Source organism: Pteropus medius, unplaced genomic scaffold (genome assembly GCF_902729225.1).
Source record: "Pteropus medius unplaced genomic scaffold, Ma_sr-lr_union100, whole genome shotgun sequence".
In the NCBI taxonomy this organism is placed as follows: domain Eukaryota; kingdom Metazoa; phylum Chordata; class Mammalia; order Chiroptera; family Pteropodidae; genus Pteropus; species Pteropus medius.
In genome coordinates, this window is record NW_024349801.1 from 27,487,005 (window position 1) to 27,507,624 (window position 20,620).

The 20,620-nt window shown below is 34.8% G+C and overlaps 1 protein-coding gene across 14 annotated transcripts in view; it reads right to left on the bottom strand.

The window, feature by feature from the left end:
* The window catches only part of MGA (MAX dimerization protein MGA), a 79,318-nt gene that overhangs the window by 21,253 nt on the left and 37,445 nt on the right, over positions 1–20,620 (bottom strand). For 8 of the 14 annotated variants that reach the window (XM_039888427.1, XM_039888429.1, XM_039888433.1 and 5 more), the window contains exons 10-15: positions 8,676–8,902; positions 7,436–7,609; positions 6,780–6,852; positions 4,982–5,499; positions 2,436–2,733; positions 522–1,148 (exon numbers count right to left, since the gene is read on the bottom strand). In XM_039888427.1, the coding sequence (XP_039744361.1) occupies positions 522–1,148; positions 2,436–2,733; positions 4,982–5,499; positions 6,780–6,852; positions 7,436–7,609; positions 8,676–8,902 (1,917 nt within the window). The remainder of the gene's footprint in view (positions 1–521; positions 1,149–2,435; positions 2,734–4,981; positions 5,500–6,779; positions 6,853–7,435; positions 7,610–8,675; positions 8,903–20,620) is intronic. The other 6 variants (XM_039888435.1, XM_039888434.1, XM_039888436.1 and 3 more) reach the window with 6 other exon arrangements.

The window sequence follows — 20,620 nt, forward strand, 5'->3', positions numbered from 1 at the left end:
TTAATTAAAAAGAAGCGCCAGCCCACTCTACTCCCAAAAAAGGTAACCCCTACGTTTGAGTTCCCTCCTCAGAGACGTGCACCCCTAGCTCTCAGCACACAGCAGACCACACCCACCAAAAGGACTGCTTTACTGGCTCAGAGCTCCACTCCCATATGCTTTATCTCAGTATCCTTCAGCCAGCATTTCCATTCTAATGTTTTTGAGTACTTTTAACATCCTGAGGAAATCTCCAGCTCCATTTATCAAGGCTGTTCAATTTAAATCCAAGGTACCAGTTATGATTTTTATTCATGTTCTGGGTGATAAGGTTGCATAGATTTTCAGTGATTTGTCATAACATGAGCTCTATTATTTTCATTGTTTAACTTTTGCAGAATACTAAGGTTTTCAGGAATACATGTACCATGTTATAGCAGAAACATCTACCCTGTTACCCTGATATATCTATAATTCTATCACAACCACAAAGTTATGTGAACAGCTGTATAGTAAACCACCTAGTAAGAACTAGGCCTTACCTGGTCTCTGGCTCACTGGTGGACTCCCATCAATTCCTGAGAGTATAATGGGAACAGAGCCAAGAGATGAAGTTGGTGTGGTCACCATGGAGGAAGATGCAGCTGTGGTCACCACGACTATGGAGGTGGAGGCAGTGGAAGCAACAGGAAGAGTTATGGTTGGAGGAGATGCTACCAAAGACTTAGGAAAAGCAACTGAAGCCACAGGGGTGGTTATCCCAGTTGTTTTGATAAGGTTCACAGTGGCTGTAGACTGGGTAGGTGTTACAGGGGTGCTGGTATTAGTTTCAGAGACCTCAACAACCCCTGCAGTGGTGGCACCAGAAGGATAAGTAGTTTCTTTAATTCCCACGTCAGAAATAGCAGTCATAGGTGTCACAGCAGTAACATTCTCTAAAAACACTTGAGGGGTGGTAGTAGTGACAGCAGCAGTAACAGGGCTGCACACCTGAACTGCCTCAGAAGAAACCACAGGTGTGACGACCATTACTGGAGAAGGTCTGATACTGAACTTCTGTGGCCCTGTTAGGGGTTGGGGTGTGCTAACTCCAGGTATCTTCTGCTGCAGGGCTCCAACTTTACTCATCACAAACTGTGTGAACACACCACCAGGAGAGGGTCGAGCCGCTGCAAATAAAAATTTGCAGGTCAAAAATCTTCAGTTCTCATATTTTATCCTCTTAGTGATTGTGTTTATCAACATTTATTGTGTGCACCACTGGGTCAATCTCTTACAGGTACTACCTATCTGCATTATATGTGCCAATTTCTAGCCACGGAAATCAAACACTTCCCTTAACCCAAACCAAACCTTTATAATGCTAACAAGAAAGGGATTAAAATTTGGTGTTCCTACTAAAAATCTTTGTTTATGCAATATAGTCAAATTGCCAGGACACTAAAAAAGACATACAGCAGTACACAATTTCATCACCTAAAACGGATAAAGATTTTTTTTTTCTAACTCTAATTTTAAAACTTGTTTCCATCACTTCTTTCTGTTGCAGTATCTCCATCCCTTTATTGCTATCCTCTTATAAAACAGTTAAGTTTTACATATTTCTGAAATGTATGAAGATATTTTTCAATAGAGGGCAGAAGAGGACTGTTTATTTTTAAAATCACAAGTTAAAGCTACTTTTTAAAAAAGAGATAAAACGGGTTCTTTTTAAGGCATACAATGCCTACCCTCCCATCTTCACACAATTCTGGCATTCAGCCAGAGACTTCAATTTCCTATTAGAGAAAAAATACAGTAATTGACACTTTTACTTAACATTCCCAAATAGATTTGAAAAAACAAAGAGGAATTCAATAAACCAACTCTATATACTCTCAATGCTAAAATACAAATGTTTTCAAGAAGGTAATTTATTACAGATTTTAGCATTGAAATAAGCAAAAGAGGTTTTCATTCACAGAACAGGGATGAATAAAGAAACGTTTCCGAAATCGTGGTTTACAAGCGCCTTCTCTATACTTTAAGCCTATACTAACTCAACTTACTTTGATTTTGCTAGCTCCTTAGTTTTATAAGTTCAAGGGAAATACATATCATTGGTTAAAAAAACACCAGTCCTGATAGGAGCAATATTAAATTAAGGAAGTACCTTTAAGAACTTGTCTTCTCTTTTTAAAAACAAAATTAAAAACCTAAAAGTCTTTTCTATATGAATAAAAGTCTAAAAGTCTAGGAAACAACTGTAAAACTAACTAGAGTTCGATTCATTTAGTATTGTACGTCATCAGAAGAGTTACACCTCACTCCAAAAAAAAAAATGAGCAAGATAGACAACAAGAATAAGAATAATGCCAGATTCTTTATTTCTCTAAGTTTTACAACCTCCATACTGTATCCACTGGCCCAACACCAAGTCACAGGACTTTTAAAAACATATATATAGTCCAACTTACCAATTGGTCTTTTTGCCGGGACAAATGCCTTCAGATTCTTCCCAGGGTGATTTGTTGTAGTGCCGGAGGAGGATGCCGTTTTGGAATTGGGTGTTGAAGGCAACAGGGTACGTGGTTTCCTGGATGCAGCCACCTTGGCATTGGATGCTACCTTGGAGATGACAGTACTGAGGGTTGAGAGGTCCAGGACTGAGGGTCGCAACCTGCCTGTGATATAAGCAGCTAGCCTATTGGCTGGATGCAATGCCCCCATCTGTCCCAATAGCAACTTAGCCTGCGGGTAACTCTTACCATTAACCTGAAACAAGTGGCAAAGAGAAATTCTGTAAAGATAAAATTCTCTTGCTTACTCATCTCCCTTGACAGGGGTTTCATTTTAACAAGATTTTAAAAGTCTATTTTCTAGATTTAAAGGGAAAAAGAAATAGTCTTTTCCCATTTGGTATAATCAGGAGGTGTTTAATTAGATGAAAAAAAAATGCTATCATCTGATATTCTGAACTGATCTCATTCTTCATTTTGGTAACTGAGAAACAAATCTACATCTTAGATATGTGAAAAAAGACACAGTGAAATCTAAGGAATAATACAACTGTTTTACTTGTCAAAAAGCAATTCTGGTTGTTAACAATCACCAACAAAAAATAAATTATTGTGTTCCACAGAATCTCTGACAAGACCAGAGAGGCATAATGAAGCCCCCTCACAGGCTTCTTTGAGGCATCCTTCAGATTTGAGAAGTATGTGCTATGTCTCTATTTTAAGTTATAAGAAAGCCATTGCTACAATAACCTAAGTCACAAAGTCACCTTAGTTTTTGGTTTTCTAAAAACTTAACTTTAAAAATATTGTCTTCATCTCTTAAATAGAACTTTAGCTCAAAATAAATGCCAGTAGAAACTTACTGTATTTTTAGAAATAGTCACTAAATTATCAGAAAAAGTAAATCAATGAATGAAGTATTTTTCTCTACTGCCCGAGTTGACAGACTGCCCATCTTTGTAATAGGATAGTTTTTTTTTTTAAAGAAAAGAAAACAAAACAAAAACCTCCCAAGTTTCTTACCCATGTTCCCTAAGTCATACTGCTGGATGACTAGAGAAGACATTCTTTTCTGTCCCTCTTTCACACCATTTAAAAGGGGAAGGGTGTAGAATGAGATGGAGAAACTCCTACTCTCTAAATTAATAGGTAATGGGTGAGGAGAAAGCTACAGCAAAAGTCATTCTCTCTTCGAAGACACAAAATGTAATTACTCTTTGCTACTGAAATGAAACTGTGATTATTCCCAGGTAGAGCAAGACTATCTTTGCCTCAGTTTGGTATAAAGAATGTGATCTTTCCATCCCACGGTAAACTTTACTATATAGTTTTCTTTAGACTCTGTGGAGTCCAGATCAGATACCCCTATCTGCTCCTTTGGGAGGTGTTCTGAAGACCACTGAGCAGTTTTCTCAAAGCCAACAGTGGCCTGACTGCTTTTGTGAATTTACATTTTATGGTGCTTTTCTGAGTCCTAGCCAGTAGAAGAGAAAAAAATTTCTATGCCTGTTATTTCAGAGAGTCTAGTCTCTCTAGAAATGACCTTAAGTCTCTGCTCTCAAAGTATTGATCAATAAATGAAATGAGAAAACACTGTTCTCCTAATCATTTAAAGAGTTTAAGAAATACAATGAGAAGCAGTTCTACAGAATAAATTGCAATGAAAAGTTTCTGATCAAGAAGATAAGCCATATTATTATTGGCTTATTACTGGAATAGTCCTTAGCCCAGAGAATAGGTCAAGCTAATAGAGTCAAGTAATCTTAGCAATGTCAGATACTTCCACACATTTGCTATCTCTGATATAAAAGTGCATTAATGTCAGTGAGCAAGAGGAGAAAACTTTTTTGACTATGATTACATTTTAATTCAGGACTTCTCTTTCCAAAGGATCTTCTATGTGCCAGGATAATTTTATTAATATAACCTGCCTGAATTACTAAATAGTGAGGATAGAGATATCTGTCCTACAACAATGATTATACCGGTAACCTTATATGACTCATATAAAGCAAAAAATAAGTAAATAGTGGCTTATTTTTTAAAATATTTTTATGTATTTGAATAATACCTTACTAAATTAAAATTTTCTCTAAGTTTCCAAACATATACTGCCTATTTTAAAATCAAGTTCACCTTGTTTTGTTTTGAAAGCTGTCGGCTAAAAATAATCCCATGAACTAAACTAGATCCCTTACTGTCCTTGCTTGTTTGTCAAAGTATCACTTAGAGCTCAGATGATAAATTTTATGAGGAACAGCTTTCCAGGAAGACTAGAAAGAAAATTATAAGCAATAGTTGGCACTACATTCATTTATAAATATGCCAAAAATTCACTTTAGGTATGTATCTAATCTAGGCCTATTACAAAAAGAGATGATTTTGTCACCCAGTTCCCAGGAAATATGAAGATAAATGATATAAGAGCCACAAAGGGCTCTGAAAAATCAAGATGTTACCTAAATGCAAAAAGGTGCTACATCCAGATTAAAGATAATTCTCACCTGGATAAGCCCAGATGTGCTTGAACTGGATTTACGTTTATAGGCCACAAGCTTCCCTGCAGGAGAAAGCCCTGCATAAAAGGGCAGACCTTTGCCTCCATGTAATCTCTCCCTCACTGAATCCAGGGCATCTGTCTGCACAGGAGAGATATCATCCATTTTCCCAGGGGATAATGGACCATCAGGAGTCTCTGATCCAGATTTCTCAGCCATATCATCTTGGTCTTGACATGATGGCATAGAGATTTTCACACGAGAAGAATACACAGGGGGGTTCTTCTCACCCCGGCTCTTTCGCTGAGAAGCCAACTCAATGATGAAGCTGCCCACCTTAAGTGATTGTGGCATGTTGCTATTGATGTGCTGAGATAAGATGCTCAAAATCTTGTTCCGATCCTCCTCCCAGTTGCAGTCTGAGATGATTTCTATCAGTTTGGTGGGACCACCAGGAGACCTCTGATGCACATACGAGGTAGAAGAGGATTCCCCTTCATTGCAGGAAGACTTCCAGCTCTTTTCTGATAAGGAGTTGACAGATATTTCAGTATCACAGCATTTTGTACTGAACTTTGATTTTTTTACTTTCCGTAAGTTCTCAGAAAAGTACCAGTGGTATAAAAATTCAACCCAGTGTCCTATTCCCATGCACTTTAAGTGGTAATTTAACATTCGTAATTTGGGAGTTTTCCAGGAAAAAGATTTCAGAGAATCAGACTATAATTATCTTCGCTATACTGCTGACTCAGCTTTCTAATAAAAAGGGCATCCCACTGAAGACTGCTCTAAAAAGCCCTTAACTATTACATAAGAAGGTGTTACCTTACAAACAAAGCATGACCTAAAACCAAAGTTAAGCTTATTTGGTACAGTTTAGTGTTGTGCTATCCTTTTATGCAGAGCAAAAATACTTGTAAGATGCTTTGTAATATGTGATAAGTAGAGTCTATCCTAAAGAACAGCAAGAAAGGTAGTGTTCTGGTTTTGTTTTGTTTTTTAAGTGCACTCTACCTCTAGTTTCTATTGCAAATACTTTGGAATTACTTTTGTGCCTCTAGATATGACTGCTCCACTTCTACATTGTGTGCAAATTCAGGCAACATGTTAACCAGATGTATATTTCATTAGACACCTAGCTTTCCACAGTAGAGCCTCCCAACCAAAGTGCTACAGTTAAAGGTATGCTAATGACATAGATACACCCTCAGCCTTCAGGGTGGTCATGCTCTCAGGTAGGATCCCTCCACCCCAGCAACCTCCTCCACTTACCTCAGTGTGCTATCGAAACATTTTCACCTACTGTGTATACCATGCCATATAAGAAAAAAAAATGTCTGAAAGTCTTAGGAAGCATACAAAAACAAATTGTTAAATCCCTAAACACTATGTCTCAACAAAGTAATTCTGGCAATAGCCTGCTAGATAAATCAGTAATATTCCTTCCTTTCTCCTTCTGCACTTCTCCAATAGCAACAGCTTGTAATATCTTAAGGGATAATTTCAATAGCTAATAATGCCAATGCTGCTGAGGTTTGAAAAGAGATTTAAAAAAGAAAATCATTGACCTCATCCTAAAGGTCTCTTGCGACATGCCGTTATCAATAAATTAATTTGATTTCTTAGAACACGAGTGATAAACAGACCAATTACAGGAAAAATTGTAATTTCTATTTTTAGGAGAAGCTGGAAACAGATTAGGTCACCATACTATGGATTGGTAATTTTGGTTTCCCCCCATTTTTATTATAATCCACACCTGAATAATTACTATCAAATGATAAGATCTAGTTTTCATGCTGACCTTGTGATTTATCAGAATCATCCTCTAGGTCACAGGTAACTGGTTTCAAGGGCTGCTGTTCAGAATCGGGCTCCTGAAGAAGGGAATAACACAGAAATACTTCAATGTAACCCATGTTTACTATTGATAGAGACTAGGACATAAACATTAAATCTCTCAAAGAAGCATAAAACAGCAGAAAGATTAAAATGACAATAGCTTCACATCTATAAGCACACCACCTGCATTACTATCATATTATACAGCCCTTGGCAAAAATAAGTAGCCCTGCTCTGTAATGTACTTGACAGTGACAAATCACTGTACTTTATAGTGTGTTCTAGTAAGAAAGGAAAAATATTTGATATTTAATGGAACAAGCTTTTTACAAAATTCACCTACGTGGAAAGATCCAAATCTTAACTGATTTAATCAAAACCAGAAATGTTTAAACTTTAAATTATTCCAGCATTAGAAAGAATAATACATTTAATAAGTCCAAGGGACTGTTCTTCAGAATAGGTATGCAGAGAAACAGATAAACTGATATACACATCAACTAAGCCTTCTCTGCCCCAAAACAATAACTCTGAATTATTCTGATAATAATGCAAATTCTAATACCACCAATAGTGAACTGGAAGTTAAAAAGAGAAATTATGCAATAAGCAATTCACCTTTGTACAGTTCTCGGGACTAGAATGACATGAGCCCTGCTGCTGAAATGATGGGGATGCTGATGGTGACAGCTGTCTCTGCTCCTCTTTTTTTCGTTCATATACTCGAACTCGGGCACAAGTCATCATACTTTCAAAGTACAAGTAGACTGGATCCTTGTCCTCTTCCCGAATCTGTAAGTTTCATACAACAAAACATTTCACACACTGGAGAAGTCTCCTGGACTCCAAAAGGAAAAAGATGTTTAATTTTTCTATCACAACACTTGAAATTTTAAAATGCAGACTTTAAAGTCAAATAGTACAAATACAGTTCGTATGTGCTGGATCTTGGGAAAGTCAGAAAGGATAGGTTCTCTATCAAGAAATTTCATATCACACCAGAGCAGTGCTTCTCAAATGATTTGCAGTGAAGAATACATTTCTTAATTACCAGTCTAACATAGATTGATACGTCTGCAAAATACAAAAGTAATTACTAGAAAAATACAAATTGCTAGAAAAGCAAAGAACATGTAAAATACAAGCCCAAGATTTTTTAATATTAGATTTAATAAATATAAAATGACTATCAACTTTCTGGAAAAGTTTCTAATATTTACTCTTATTTTCTATATATACTCATGTCATCACAGAATGGTAAGTTTTTGGTCAGCACTGGTACAGAGACTACAATGAACAGTATTACACTAAAGGATCTTTCTTCCAACTTAATGGACTGGGAAGAATGAAATGGATTTAATAATCAGAAATGCTTATCAGCTCTTTTACCTATCAGTCTTCGCATAGTCATATAAACTATTATTTTAAATCTTGAACTTTATTGTTGTTATTGTATAAAAAGAAATTTGCTTTAAGAAAATGAGTTATTTTTAAAGATTTTTCTTAATGGTTTCCTACTAATATGTACAACTCAATTACTCAATATACTACACTACAGGAATAAGTATCTTTAACAGAGTTTTGTAAGTCATGTTGTTTAAAAAGCCCAACTTTATATGATCTATCTTCCTGAAGAGAGACTTGGTTATACTGAAGAATTATAATTATGCACCTCTATTTTTATAACATTTGTTAAGTGCCAGCAACTAAACTGATTAAATAAGAAAGGAGATGGCTTAAAAGATATTACCTGAAAGCAAAATGATTCACAGAGTATAAACCAAAAATTGGTTGAAACTCATCAATCTTTACAAATGATTTCTGCAACTTTCAATAAAAAATGAAACTCCAGGCTTACCACAGGATTGGGTTTGGGAGTATATGCTCGTGCAGGTTTAATTCCAGAGAGCAGTTTGCCCTTCATAGTAGTAGATAAAACTTCTGGCTGAGGCAACAACAATGGTTTTGTAGGCTCAATGACAGAAGGCGTTGGGATATAAACTGGCTCTGGATCTACTTCACCTTCTACTTTCACCCACAATGGGTAATGTCGAACAGGCTGTTCAGGCTCTGTTTCACATATAGCTTCACACACAAAAAAAAAGGTAAGATTTTAGGTGCCTTTAGCAACAAAAGTTCACTGAGGCATTACCAATACAAAATATGCTCCCTCATAAAAAGCAGTAACTCTTTAAAACAATACCCCCTAAAATACCTTTAGTTACCTTCCTGCACCTTCATTCATTCATCTATTAACTAAATATTTGAATAACTAATATATATCATATACTGTTTCAGACAGTAGTAGATTGAACACAGCCATCTTGCCCTCACAGTTTATAATCCAGGAGAAGAAAACTAATAAACATATAATCAAATAAGTGCCATGCAAAAACATAAAGCAGGGTAAGGAATGAGGACTAAACAGGAGATCCTAATATATTGAGCACGGTCAAAAAAGGCCTTCCCATTCTATACTACACTTTTTCATTTCACAAACAACAACAACAAATTATTGAACTTTACTATGTACCTATTCTAAGCATTTAATGTGTTTTAACTCATTTGACTGTCACAGTAGTTCTTGAGATATTATTCTCATTTGGCAGATGCTGATATTCAAGGGAGTCTAACAGTAAGAGGACCAAAACCATTCAATCTGGCTCCAGAGACTGAACTGTTAGTGCTGCCTTCTGACAACAAACTGATTCAAAAGATAGCATGAACTCAGCATAGGAGCACAAACATATCAATAGAAAAGCAATAAACCCAACTGAGATGAAATCATACTATTGAGAAGTTCTACACAAAGGAAAACATGCACTGACTACTTAACGAAATGAAATGAAGAATCTAGAGGCTACTGACTTTATTCTTTAAGCATACGGCCGGCCATCCCATAGAGAGCTACAGAGAAACACACATTATATTTTGCATTTTAATGATCAGTCCTCAAAGAAGATGTAGCTGGTTCCAAGCCAAAGAGCCAAAATCTTTGCCTAAAATCACATAAAATGTGACTGAGCAGTATTCGCACTTAATTCAAAGACTTAGTTCAAATAATCTTTCATAAACAAAGGAGAATCCAAACTGCTACCTGATTTCATAATAAGCATATCTGCTCTGAACACTGAGACCTCACTAGTAAAGAACAACTTTGTATAAATGGCTCCTACTACATCACCATTCAGAGCATAACCACAAAATGTTGATAAAGACTTAAAGATTAAGAAAGGGAGAGGGAAGAAAAAACCTTCAGAGCTAGAAAGTGATTGAGCCAATTACTTAGCTGCTTAGCAGTCTCTTATCTAATTTTTATAACCCAGCTCATTTATCACATCATTCACAAAGGCTTCTAAGACCCTAGTATTCATTCATGTATAAATAAATATCTTAATGCTTACTATGTATCAAACTTTATAGATATACTAATGAACAAAATTGACAAAAATGCCTGGCTTCATAAAGTTTACATTTAAGCTGGAAGGAAGAGGGCAGACAGGCAATAAACAAGACAACTAAAAAAATATGTTGGATTATGGTGAGTACAAGAAAAAGCAAAGCAGAAGAGAAGGGAAATAAGTAGTTATGTAAAGTATGTATGTATCGGTATATATTTGAAGGGGAATGTTGAAATTTTAAAGAAGGTAATCAAGGATACCTTCACAATAAAGGTGGTATTTACAGAGGCCCTATACCATCCATTTGGTAAAAACTTTACTGTCTAGTGCTGCTAATTATTTCACATACATATTAAAACTATTACAAAAATAAAATTGCCTTAGGACAGAGGTCTTTGACTTCTTTTAAGTATCTTTCAAGGATTTTTTAAACCTCCATAAGCTAATGGTTGTACTAAGTAAAGGTCCCTTTCCATTTTTTCTTTTTAACAGCTTCAAACTACACAGTATAGTACTCCAGAAGGAAACCTCTTAAAATGTCTTAAAACATTTTACTCCTTCATTGGGAATTAAAGACAACTCTAAAGTTTTGACTATGGATAAATGGTGGTTCCAATAAGTAGGAAAATTCATAAAAGGAGTTGACTAAGAAGGGTAAAGTTCAGTTCTGTTAGGACATGTAAGACGGGAGTGACAGCAACATAATCAAACAGGGTAAGTAATCAGGACTGCTCAATGAACTTAGGGGAAATGTAGATGATTTCAATGAGAACTTTAAGGAGATTAAAAACATAAAAATGGAAATGGAAATTAAAAAAGGGAACCAGTCAGAAATGAAGTACATATTATCTGAGATGAAGAGTACATTAGAAGGAATCAACAGAGTGGATGAAGAGGATAGAACCACCGATATAGAGGATAAGGAAGCCAAGGTCACCCAATCAGAACGGCAAGAAAATAGAAACCGAGACTATAATAATAAATTAAGGAGCCTATGGGACGAAATTAAATGTAAAAATATCGGGTCATGGGGTACCTGAAGGGGAACAAAAAGGTGAAGAGCTATTTGAAGACATAATGATGGAAAACTGCCCTAACCTAGTGAAGGAAATAGATATACAACCCCAAGAAGCTCAGAGTCCCAAAAAAGATGAACCCAAAGAGGCCCACACCAAGACACATCATAATTAAAATACAAAAGTTAAATACAAAGAGAGAATATTAAAAGTAGCAAAAGAAAAGCAGTTAGTTACCTACAAGGGAGCACCCGTAAGACTGGCAGCTGATTTCTCAAAAGAAACTATGCAGGACAAAAGGACTTGGCACAAAGTATTCCACATGATGAAAACCCAGGATCTACAACCAAGAATTCTTTATCCAGCAAAACTATCATTTAGAAGGACAGATAAAGAGCTTCCCAGACAAAAAAAAAAAAAAAAAAAAGCTAAACAAATTTATCAACACCAAGCCAGTATTACAGGGAATGTTGGAGGAACTTCTTTAAGAAGAAAAAGCATGAAGGCGAATAAAGAATGGTACTAACTACATTCCTATCAACAAGTACCTCAAATGGAAAAGAATTAGGTGTTCCAACCAAAGAAAGAGTGGCTGAATGGATAAGAAAATAAGACCCCCACATATGTTGCCTATAAGAGACTCAATTCAGATTAAAAGACACAGAGAGACTAAAAGAAAGGGGACAGAAAAAGACAGTGCCTTGATGGACCTACAGGGTATTGCGCTGAATGAAGTTAGCAGATAAAGACAAAGATCACATGATTTCACATTCATGTGGAATCTAAAGAACAAAACAACAAAAAAAAACGGAAACAAATTCATAGACACAATATTTTTGAGGGCTACTAAATGGAAGAGGGGTTGGGGGGATGATGAAAAAGGGCAAAGGAAGTAAGAAGTACAAATGGATAGTTACGAAACAGACATGGAGATATAAAGTGTAGCATAACGAAAATAGTTAATAATGTAATAAATATGTAGGGGGGAAGAAGGGTACTAGATTTAGTGACGTGATCACTTTTTGAATTATATAGATCTCTAATCGCTAAACTGTACAACTGAAACTAATATATTACTGTGTGCCAACTACACTTGAAAAAAAAAAAACAACATTGAATTGTACAATGTATATAAGAACAACTAACTGTCTATTACATTTCAATAAAGCCAAAGACGGGGAAATCTTTTCCTAACATGAGATCATATATATATTCTTCTACATTATCTTCTAAAGATTGTATTGTTTAGCTTTTCATAACAGATCTATAATATACCTAGAAATTATTTCTATGTATGGTATTAAGGAATAAAGTTTCACTTTTCTCCATATGGATATTCAATGGTCCCACCACCATTTATTGAAATGATCATCCTTTCCTTATTCCCCCGCCATTTTTGTCAAGTCAAGGGTCAATATGTTTGAATCTACTGTAGCCTCTCTATTCTGTTCTACTGATCTGTTCACTTTAAACTCAAGCTAGTATTGCCCTGTCTTAAATGTGATAGTTTTGTAAGTTTCAACATCCAATAGAGCAAGTCCTCCCACCTTATCATTGTTCAAGATTGCCCTGGCTATTTCTAGGTCCTTTGCATTTCCATATAAATTTTGGAATCAGGTTTAAAGTTTCACATAAAAAGCTGTCAATATTTTGATTAGGACTGCAATGGAATTACTGATGAAAATTAGAAGTGGACACTCTTACAATATTCGGTTTGCTTGTTAACAGTTTTTAATCAAGAATGGATGTGGAGAGCATTCTGGGAAGACAGCAGAGTAGGTAACAACAGGAAATCTGACTCTCCTAAACAACAACTGCACTGGCAGAATCTGTCTAACATTAACTTAGAACTTTGGAGTCTGTTGAAAACTTGCAACTTCCAGGGGAAGACATGGACAGTAAACTGTCATTAACTGTGATCAATTTCATCCACTAGCACATTAGCAAATACCCTTTCCCCATCCCCCACCACATGGCAAAGAGCTGTGCACGCATTCCTGGAGTAGCTTGCACAAAGCTTATGGGAGTCAGGGTGGGCAAAAGGATCCTGTCCTCAAACTATAAGAGACCTCTGCTCTGATTACTGCTTCTGATCACAGAGGTGCAGACAAAGAGGCAGGTAGCCACTGTTGTTGTACCTCCCCTCCACTGCTAAAAGCCCTTAACCCTCTATCTTAAATGACTTCCAGAGGATTTAGAGGGCCAACACCCTTTACCCTCCCTCCGTTTTCCACTTTTACCCTTTCAGAAGCCAGACATTAAAGACTAGAACATTCATAAACAACTACATATACAAGAAAAATTAGAAAGTGACTGTGTATGCCCAAGAAAAGGCTCAGAAAAGACCTTAGGAGACCTTAAGCTTACAACTCAGTCTGATCCTCAGCACAAAGACAGCCTACATCAATCAAAAAAATAAAAACAGTAACAAACAAAGAAACAAGCCAAACCCTGAGGAAGGAGAATCAGATTTCTATAGTTACCACATTATTAAATTCAAATGTCCAGTTTCCAACAAACATCACAAGGCATACAGAGGAAAAGTACAGTCTATTCAAAGGAAAAAAATAAACAGAAACTGTACCTGAAAAAAGACCTAATGACAGATGTACCAGACAAAGACTTTAAAACAACAGTATTAAAGATACTCAAAAAAATAAAAGATGTGGAGAAAGTCAAGAAAAGTTTACATGAACAAAATGGAAATATCAGGAAAGAGATATAAACCATGAAGTCAAAAGAAAATCCTAGAGCTAAAAAGCACAAAAACTATAATGAAAACTTCACTAGAGGGATTCAAAGTCAAATTTTAACAGGCAAAAGAAAGAATCAATGAACTTGGAAGATAGAACAATGGAAACTATGGAGTCTGAAAAACAGAAAGAGGAGATTGAAGAAAAGCAACACCTTTGAGCATATCAACATATTCATCATGGGACTTCCAGAAAGAGTAAAGGTCAGAGAGAATATTTGAAGATAATGGCTAAAAACGTCCCAAATTTGAGGAAAGACATGAATATAAACATCCAAGAAGGTCAACGAATTCTAAGATGAACTCAAAGAGACCCACATGGAGACACATTATAGTAAAATTTTCAAAAGAGAAAGACAGAGAATCTTGAAAGTCCCAAGAAAGAAACAAATCATCACATACATGGATCCTCAATGAAAATATGAACAGATTATTCATCAGAAGCTTTGGAAGCCAGCAGATGGTGGGCTTATATATTCAAAATGCTAAAATGAAAAAAAAAAACTATTAACCAAGAATCCCATATCAAGCAAAACTGTTCTTAAAGAGTGAGAAATTAAGAAATTTACAGGTAAAATGTGAAGAAGTTCGTGACCACTAAACCAGCCTGCAAGAAATGCTCAAGGGATTTCTGCAAGATAAAATGAAGAGACATTAGACAATAATTCAAAGCCATATGGAAAAATAAAGATCTCACTAAAGGTAAACACAAGGGCAATTTAAAAACTAATATTGTTGTAACAATGGTTTGTAACTGCACTTTGTTTTCTACAGGATTTAAAAGACTAATACATTTAACAACAACAAAAAAAAAGTTTAGTGTGAAGCCTAGTATTATGTAACTTTGCTTTTTAATTCCAAATTTTGTTTTCTACATAATTTAAAAGATTAATGCATTTTTTAAAAATTATTACTTTACGTCTGGGAGCACACAATGTATAAAAAGTAATACTGTGATATTAACAACTGAACAGGGTGAGGACAGAACTAAAAAGCAGCAGTTTTTGTAGGTTATTGAAGTTAAATTGGTAGAAATTCATATTAGAGTATAATTTCAGGATGTTAAATGTAATCCCTATGGTAACCACCAAGAAAATAGCTATAGAATATACATTCTAAAAAATGAGAAGAGCTTAAACATTTAACTACAAAGAAGAGTGCTGAATAATGTTAGCATCCCTCTGTTCACACCAAGGGCCATTAATGGCAGAAAAATTTTTAAGTCTATTGCAATGACCAAAAAAATGTATTAAATGCCTAGATTTCATGTATTAAAAACATTTCTCAATAATATATTAACTATAAATCAATTCTAAAAACCAAAAAATCAATTTGCTTACAAAATTATGCTTATATGATTAATCCTTGCAGAACCAATTAATCTGAGTGACCCCTGAGAGTAGAAGGAAATGTAATACCATAAAATTTGTTCAAATTGTTCAGATGAAGCAGATTCTTCTTATAGTTTTACTGACTACTCAAAATTTCACCAAAAATTTTACAGATTCACAGTTGGATCATAATTTTCCTATACAAACTTTTTCCTTCCTGTGTTCTTAGCTGTTTTTTTCTCTTAATGAGGTGGCAGGTACCTTCACCTATTCACAAATCATACAGGGTTCTTAGCCATGTTATTTCTTAAAATAAATCTAATGTTTTTTTGAAGTTGGCCTTATCGGCATCTTCTGATTTTCTACTTTAAATTGAACAGGATGCCTTCTAGTCTTGCTACATGGTTGTCATCCTAAGATTTTTTTCCCCCACTCTTAGTCTAGGTCCACTCTACTAGATGTATCTCCCGCTTCTTGAATTTCTATTTTCCAGAGCACAATCTCAAGAAATTTACCAGAAGTTTCTAACAGGCCGACTTCCTACATCATTGTATATTTTAATGTATCTTTATTTTATACACGTATTTAATATATAATTTGGCTGGCTAAGAATGCTAGGTTGAAAATTCTCCTGACTCTGATTTTAGAAACAATGATTTAAACACCCAGTGTTGCTAATAATCTCTTTGACAATAAATTGATTCTAAATCCTTCATAGGCAAACTGCTTTCTCTTTTAAAGAGTTCAGGATATCTTCTTTAATATTCTGAAATGCTACAACGTGTCTAGATAAGAGTCTTCTTACAATTATTACTGCCTGGTATTCAGCGAGCCCTTTTAATCTGAAATATTATGTCCTTCAGCTGAGTTAATTTTTTCTATCATCCTTTGAGTATTTTCTTGCTTTCATTTTCTCCTTACTTTCTCTAATTCCTCTAAATCATCAACGACTTTTTTCCCATCTGCCACCTACCTTTTTATAAAACGCACTAAGCGATTTCTTCAGTTTCTTCCAGTTTTATATTTATTTTTGTTTTAGATCTCAGCAACATTTCTGCAACAAGAACTCTTCCCTATTTCTCCTCCTTTTACATAGCAGTCATAACAAAAATATCTTCCCTCCTTTCCTCATCCTTCCCTAACACACAAGAAAACTGATGGCTCCTAGAGCACTGCAGGCTAGGTTTTTTATAATGGACTGTACCAGTGAGAAAACTCAAAAGTACTTTGATAATTGGCTGATTTCTGCAGTTTAATTCCGGTCAAGGGAAAGACATAGGGTAAAGACACTAATCAAAAACTCAAAATAATTAAAATCTAATAGATATACAGTATTCCTACTTATGTGGGAGGCTTCTGTAACTTATTGTTTTTCTGAAATGCAAAACTGTTGCTTTAAGTACAATATGAGAATAAACTCAGTAAAAAGATATGGATAAAACTAATGATTCTGCATTATATTTCATTTTAAATCTTTTAAATCTTATTTATATAAACATCATTTAGGTATATGAAGACAATATCTTATTTAAACACTAAAATATCAATTAGAACAGCCTGGCACTGGTCACAAGACAGCAGAGACCAGAAACAGATCCAAATATTAACAATTTAATTTTTAAACCCATTTATTAATCTAATTAAATGTGTTTTTTTAAACCTTGGGGATAGAGAGAAATGTTCTAAGCAAGACTCCAAAGACAGAAACCATAAAACAAGACCACCAGACTTAATCATCTCTGCTTTACCCTTTTGGTGGGGCGGGGGGCAAGCGGGGAGGAGAATTTTGACAAAAATTAAAATATAAATTACAAAATGACACCCTAGACAATATAAAGTTCTTGGAAATATAGAGGAAAAAAAACACAGCCATTACAATAAAGTTAGTAAAGAATTCAAAAGGTGAATTTACAGGACAACCTGGAAGAAATGGATAAATTCCTAGAAACATACAATCTTCCAAGATGGATCAAGAAGAAAATTTAAACAGACTACTAATGAATCAAATCAGTAATCAAAAATATCCCAATAAACAAAACTCCTAGACCAAATGACTTCACAGGTGAATTTTACCAAACATTCAAAGAAATTAACACCTTTCCTTCTCAGACTATTCCAAGAAACTGAAGAGGGAAGGCTGCCAAGCTCATTTACGCAGCCAGTATTACCCTGATACCAAAGACATTACAATAAAAGAAAATTATAGGCCAGTATCCCTGACGAACATAGATGCAAAAATCCTCAAAATACCAGCAAACTGAATTCGGCAAAATATTAAAAAGATCATACACCGTGATCAAGTGGGATTTATTCCTAGTACAAAAGGTTGGTTCAATATCTGCAAATCAATTAACATGCTACACCACGTAAACAAAATGAAGTATAAAAATCATATAATCATATCCATAGATGCAGATAAAGCATTTGACAAAATCCAGCATCCATTTATGATAAAAGCTCTCAGCCAAGCTGGGATAAAGGGAACAAAAATTTCAACATAATAAAGGCTATATATGACAAACACGCAGCTAATATACTCAAGAGTGAAAAGCTAAAAGCTTTTGTTTAATATTAAGTAACAAGAGAAGGATTATCTGGTTTCGGCACTTTTATTCAACGTAGTGGAAGCCCTAGACACAACAATCAGACAAGAAAAAAGAAATGAAAGGCATCCACATTGGAAAGGAAGAAGTAAAACTGTCATTACTTGCAGATGACATGACACTAGATAGGGTCTACCAAAAAACTGTTAGTACTAATAAATGAGTTCAGTAAAGTGGTGGGATACAAAATTAATATTCAGAAATCAGTTGCATTTTTATATCTCAATAATGAATTATCAGGAAGAGAAATTAAGGTAACAATCCCATTTATAATTGCATCAAAAATAAAAAATACCTAGAAATAAATTTAACCAATAAGGTAAAAGACCTGTACTCAGAAAACTGTTAAGACACTGAAGAAAAATACTGAATATACAAATAAATGGATGTATATACCATGCTCATGGATATAAAGAATTAACATCATTAAAATGCCCGCACAACCCAAAGCAATCTACAGATTCAATGCAATCCCTATCAAAATACTAATGGCATTTTTCACATACTAGAACAAACATCCTAAAATTTATATGGAACCACAAAAGACCCCAAATAGCCAAAGTAATCTTGAGAAAGAAGAACAAAGTTGAGGTATCATGTACCTGATATCAAACTATACTACAAGGTTATAGTAATCAAAACATTATAGTCCTAGCATAAAAAAAGATGAACAGCTCAACAGAACAAAATAGAGCGCCCAGAAATAAACCCATACCTATATGGTCAATTAATCTACAACGAAGGAAGCAAGACTACACAATGGGATAAAGACAGTCTCCTCAATAAATGGTGTTGAGAAAACTGGACAGACAGATGCAAAAAAATAAAACTAGATCACTTCCTTTCACCATATACAAGAATAAACTCGAAATGGATTAAAGACTTAAATGTAAGACCTAAAACCATAAAAATCCTAGAAGAAAACACTGGCAGTAAACTCTCTGACATAACTCTTAGTAGTATTTTTTTTTTGGATATGTCTCCTCAGGCAAGGGAAACAAAAGAAAAATAAACGGGACTACATCAAACTAGTTTTTGCACATCAAAGGTAACCATCAACAAAACGAAACAACAACCGACTGTATGGAAGAAGGTTATTTGCCAATGACACATCCGATAAGGGGCTAATATCCAAAATATATAAGCAATTTATACAACTTAACACCAAAAAAACCCACAAATAATCTGATTTAAAAATGGGCAGAGGACCTGAATCAGACATTTCTCCAAAATGTCTGATTGGACATACAGATGGCCAACAGACATATGAAAAGATGCTCAATATCATTAACCATCAGGAAAATGCAAATTAAAACCACAATGAGACATCACCTAACACCTGTCAGAATATTTACCATTAATAAATCAACGACGAGTATTGCTGAGGATGTGGAGAAAAGGGAACTCGTGTGCACTACTGGTATGACCGTAAACTGGTGCAACCACTATGGAAAACAGTATGAAGGCTCCTTAAAAAACTTAAAACTAGAACTACCATATGACTCAGCAATCCCATGTCTGGGAATTTATCTGAAGAAATCCAAAACACTAATTCGAAAAGATACATGCATTCCTATGTTCACTGCAGCATTATTTACAAGAGGTAAGCTATAGAAGCAACCTAAGTGTCCACTGACAGACAACTGGATAAAGAAGAGATGGTAATACATACAATGGCATATTATTCAGCCACAAAAAAAAAAAATGAAATCGTAACATCTGCAACAATACGGATGGACCCAGAGAGTACCATGCTAAGTGAAATAAGGCAGATAAAGACAAATACATATGATTTCACTTGTATGTGGAATCTAAAAAAGCAAAATAAACAAAACAAACACTCATAGACACAGAATAAACTGATGGTTGCCAGATGGGAGGAGGGATGGGGACTGGGTGAAAAATTGAAGGGATTCAGAAATACAAATTGGCAGTTAAAAAATACTCACAGGGATGTAAAATACAGCATAGGGAATATAGTCGATAATATTTTAATAATTATATATGGTGTCAGGCAGGTATACTAGACTTATCAAGGTAATTACTTCATAAGTTATATAAATGTCTAGTTACTATGTTGTACACCTGAAACTAATATAATTTTTTTAACTAACATAATATTGTATATCAACTGTAATTGAAAATTTTTTTAAAAATTTAAGGCAATTTACAGAAAAAAGTTTATGCAAATGGTCAGTAAACCTATCACAGAAGAAATATAAATTTAAAATAAGATATCAATCTTTTACTATTAATTTGAAAGTAGTGTTAAAAGAGTAAAGAACTGGCACTATACAACTATTGGTAAATATGTGATTGGTACAACGTCATAAATGCTTAAAGTGTATTATTCACTGTCACAGTGATTCCACTTTAATAGCTTATCCTGAACAAAGATGTTCATCACTGCACTACTTATATATAATAAAGAAAACCAAAAAAGGCTAAACATCTAACCAACAGGACTATAATAACATGAAGCCATTAAAACTAAAATTATAATATAGATCTACGCTTGCTGATATGAAAAGTAGGATATGATTTTATATTAAATTTCTAAAGGTTATGATACCACAGTAGTACCTTTTCTATAAAAAATATGTGCATGTATACACACAGTGGATTAACAGAAAATCTGGAAAGAACATACAATGAAATATTAATCACCCACTCTGATGAAAATAAGTACATGCCAAGCAA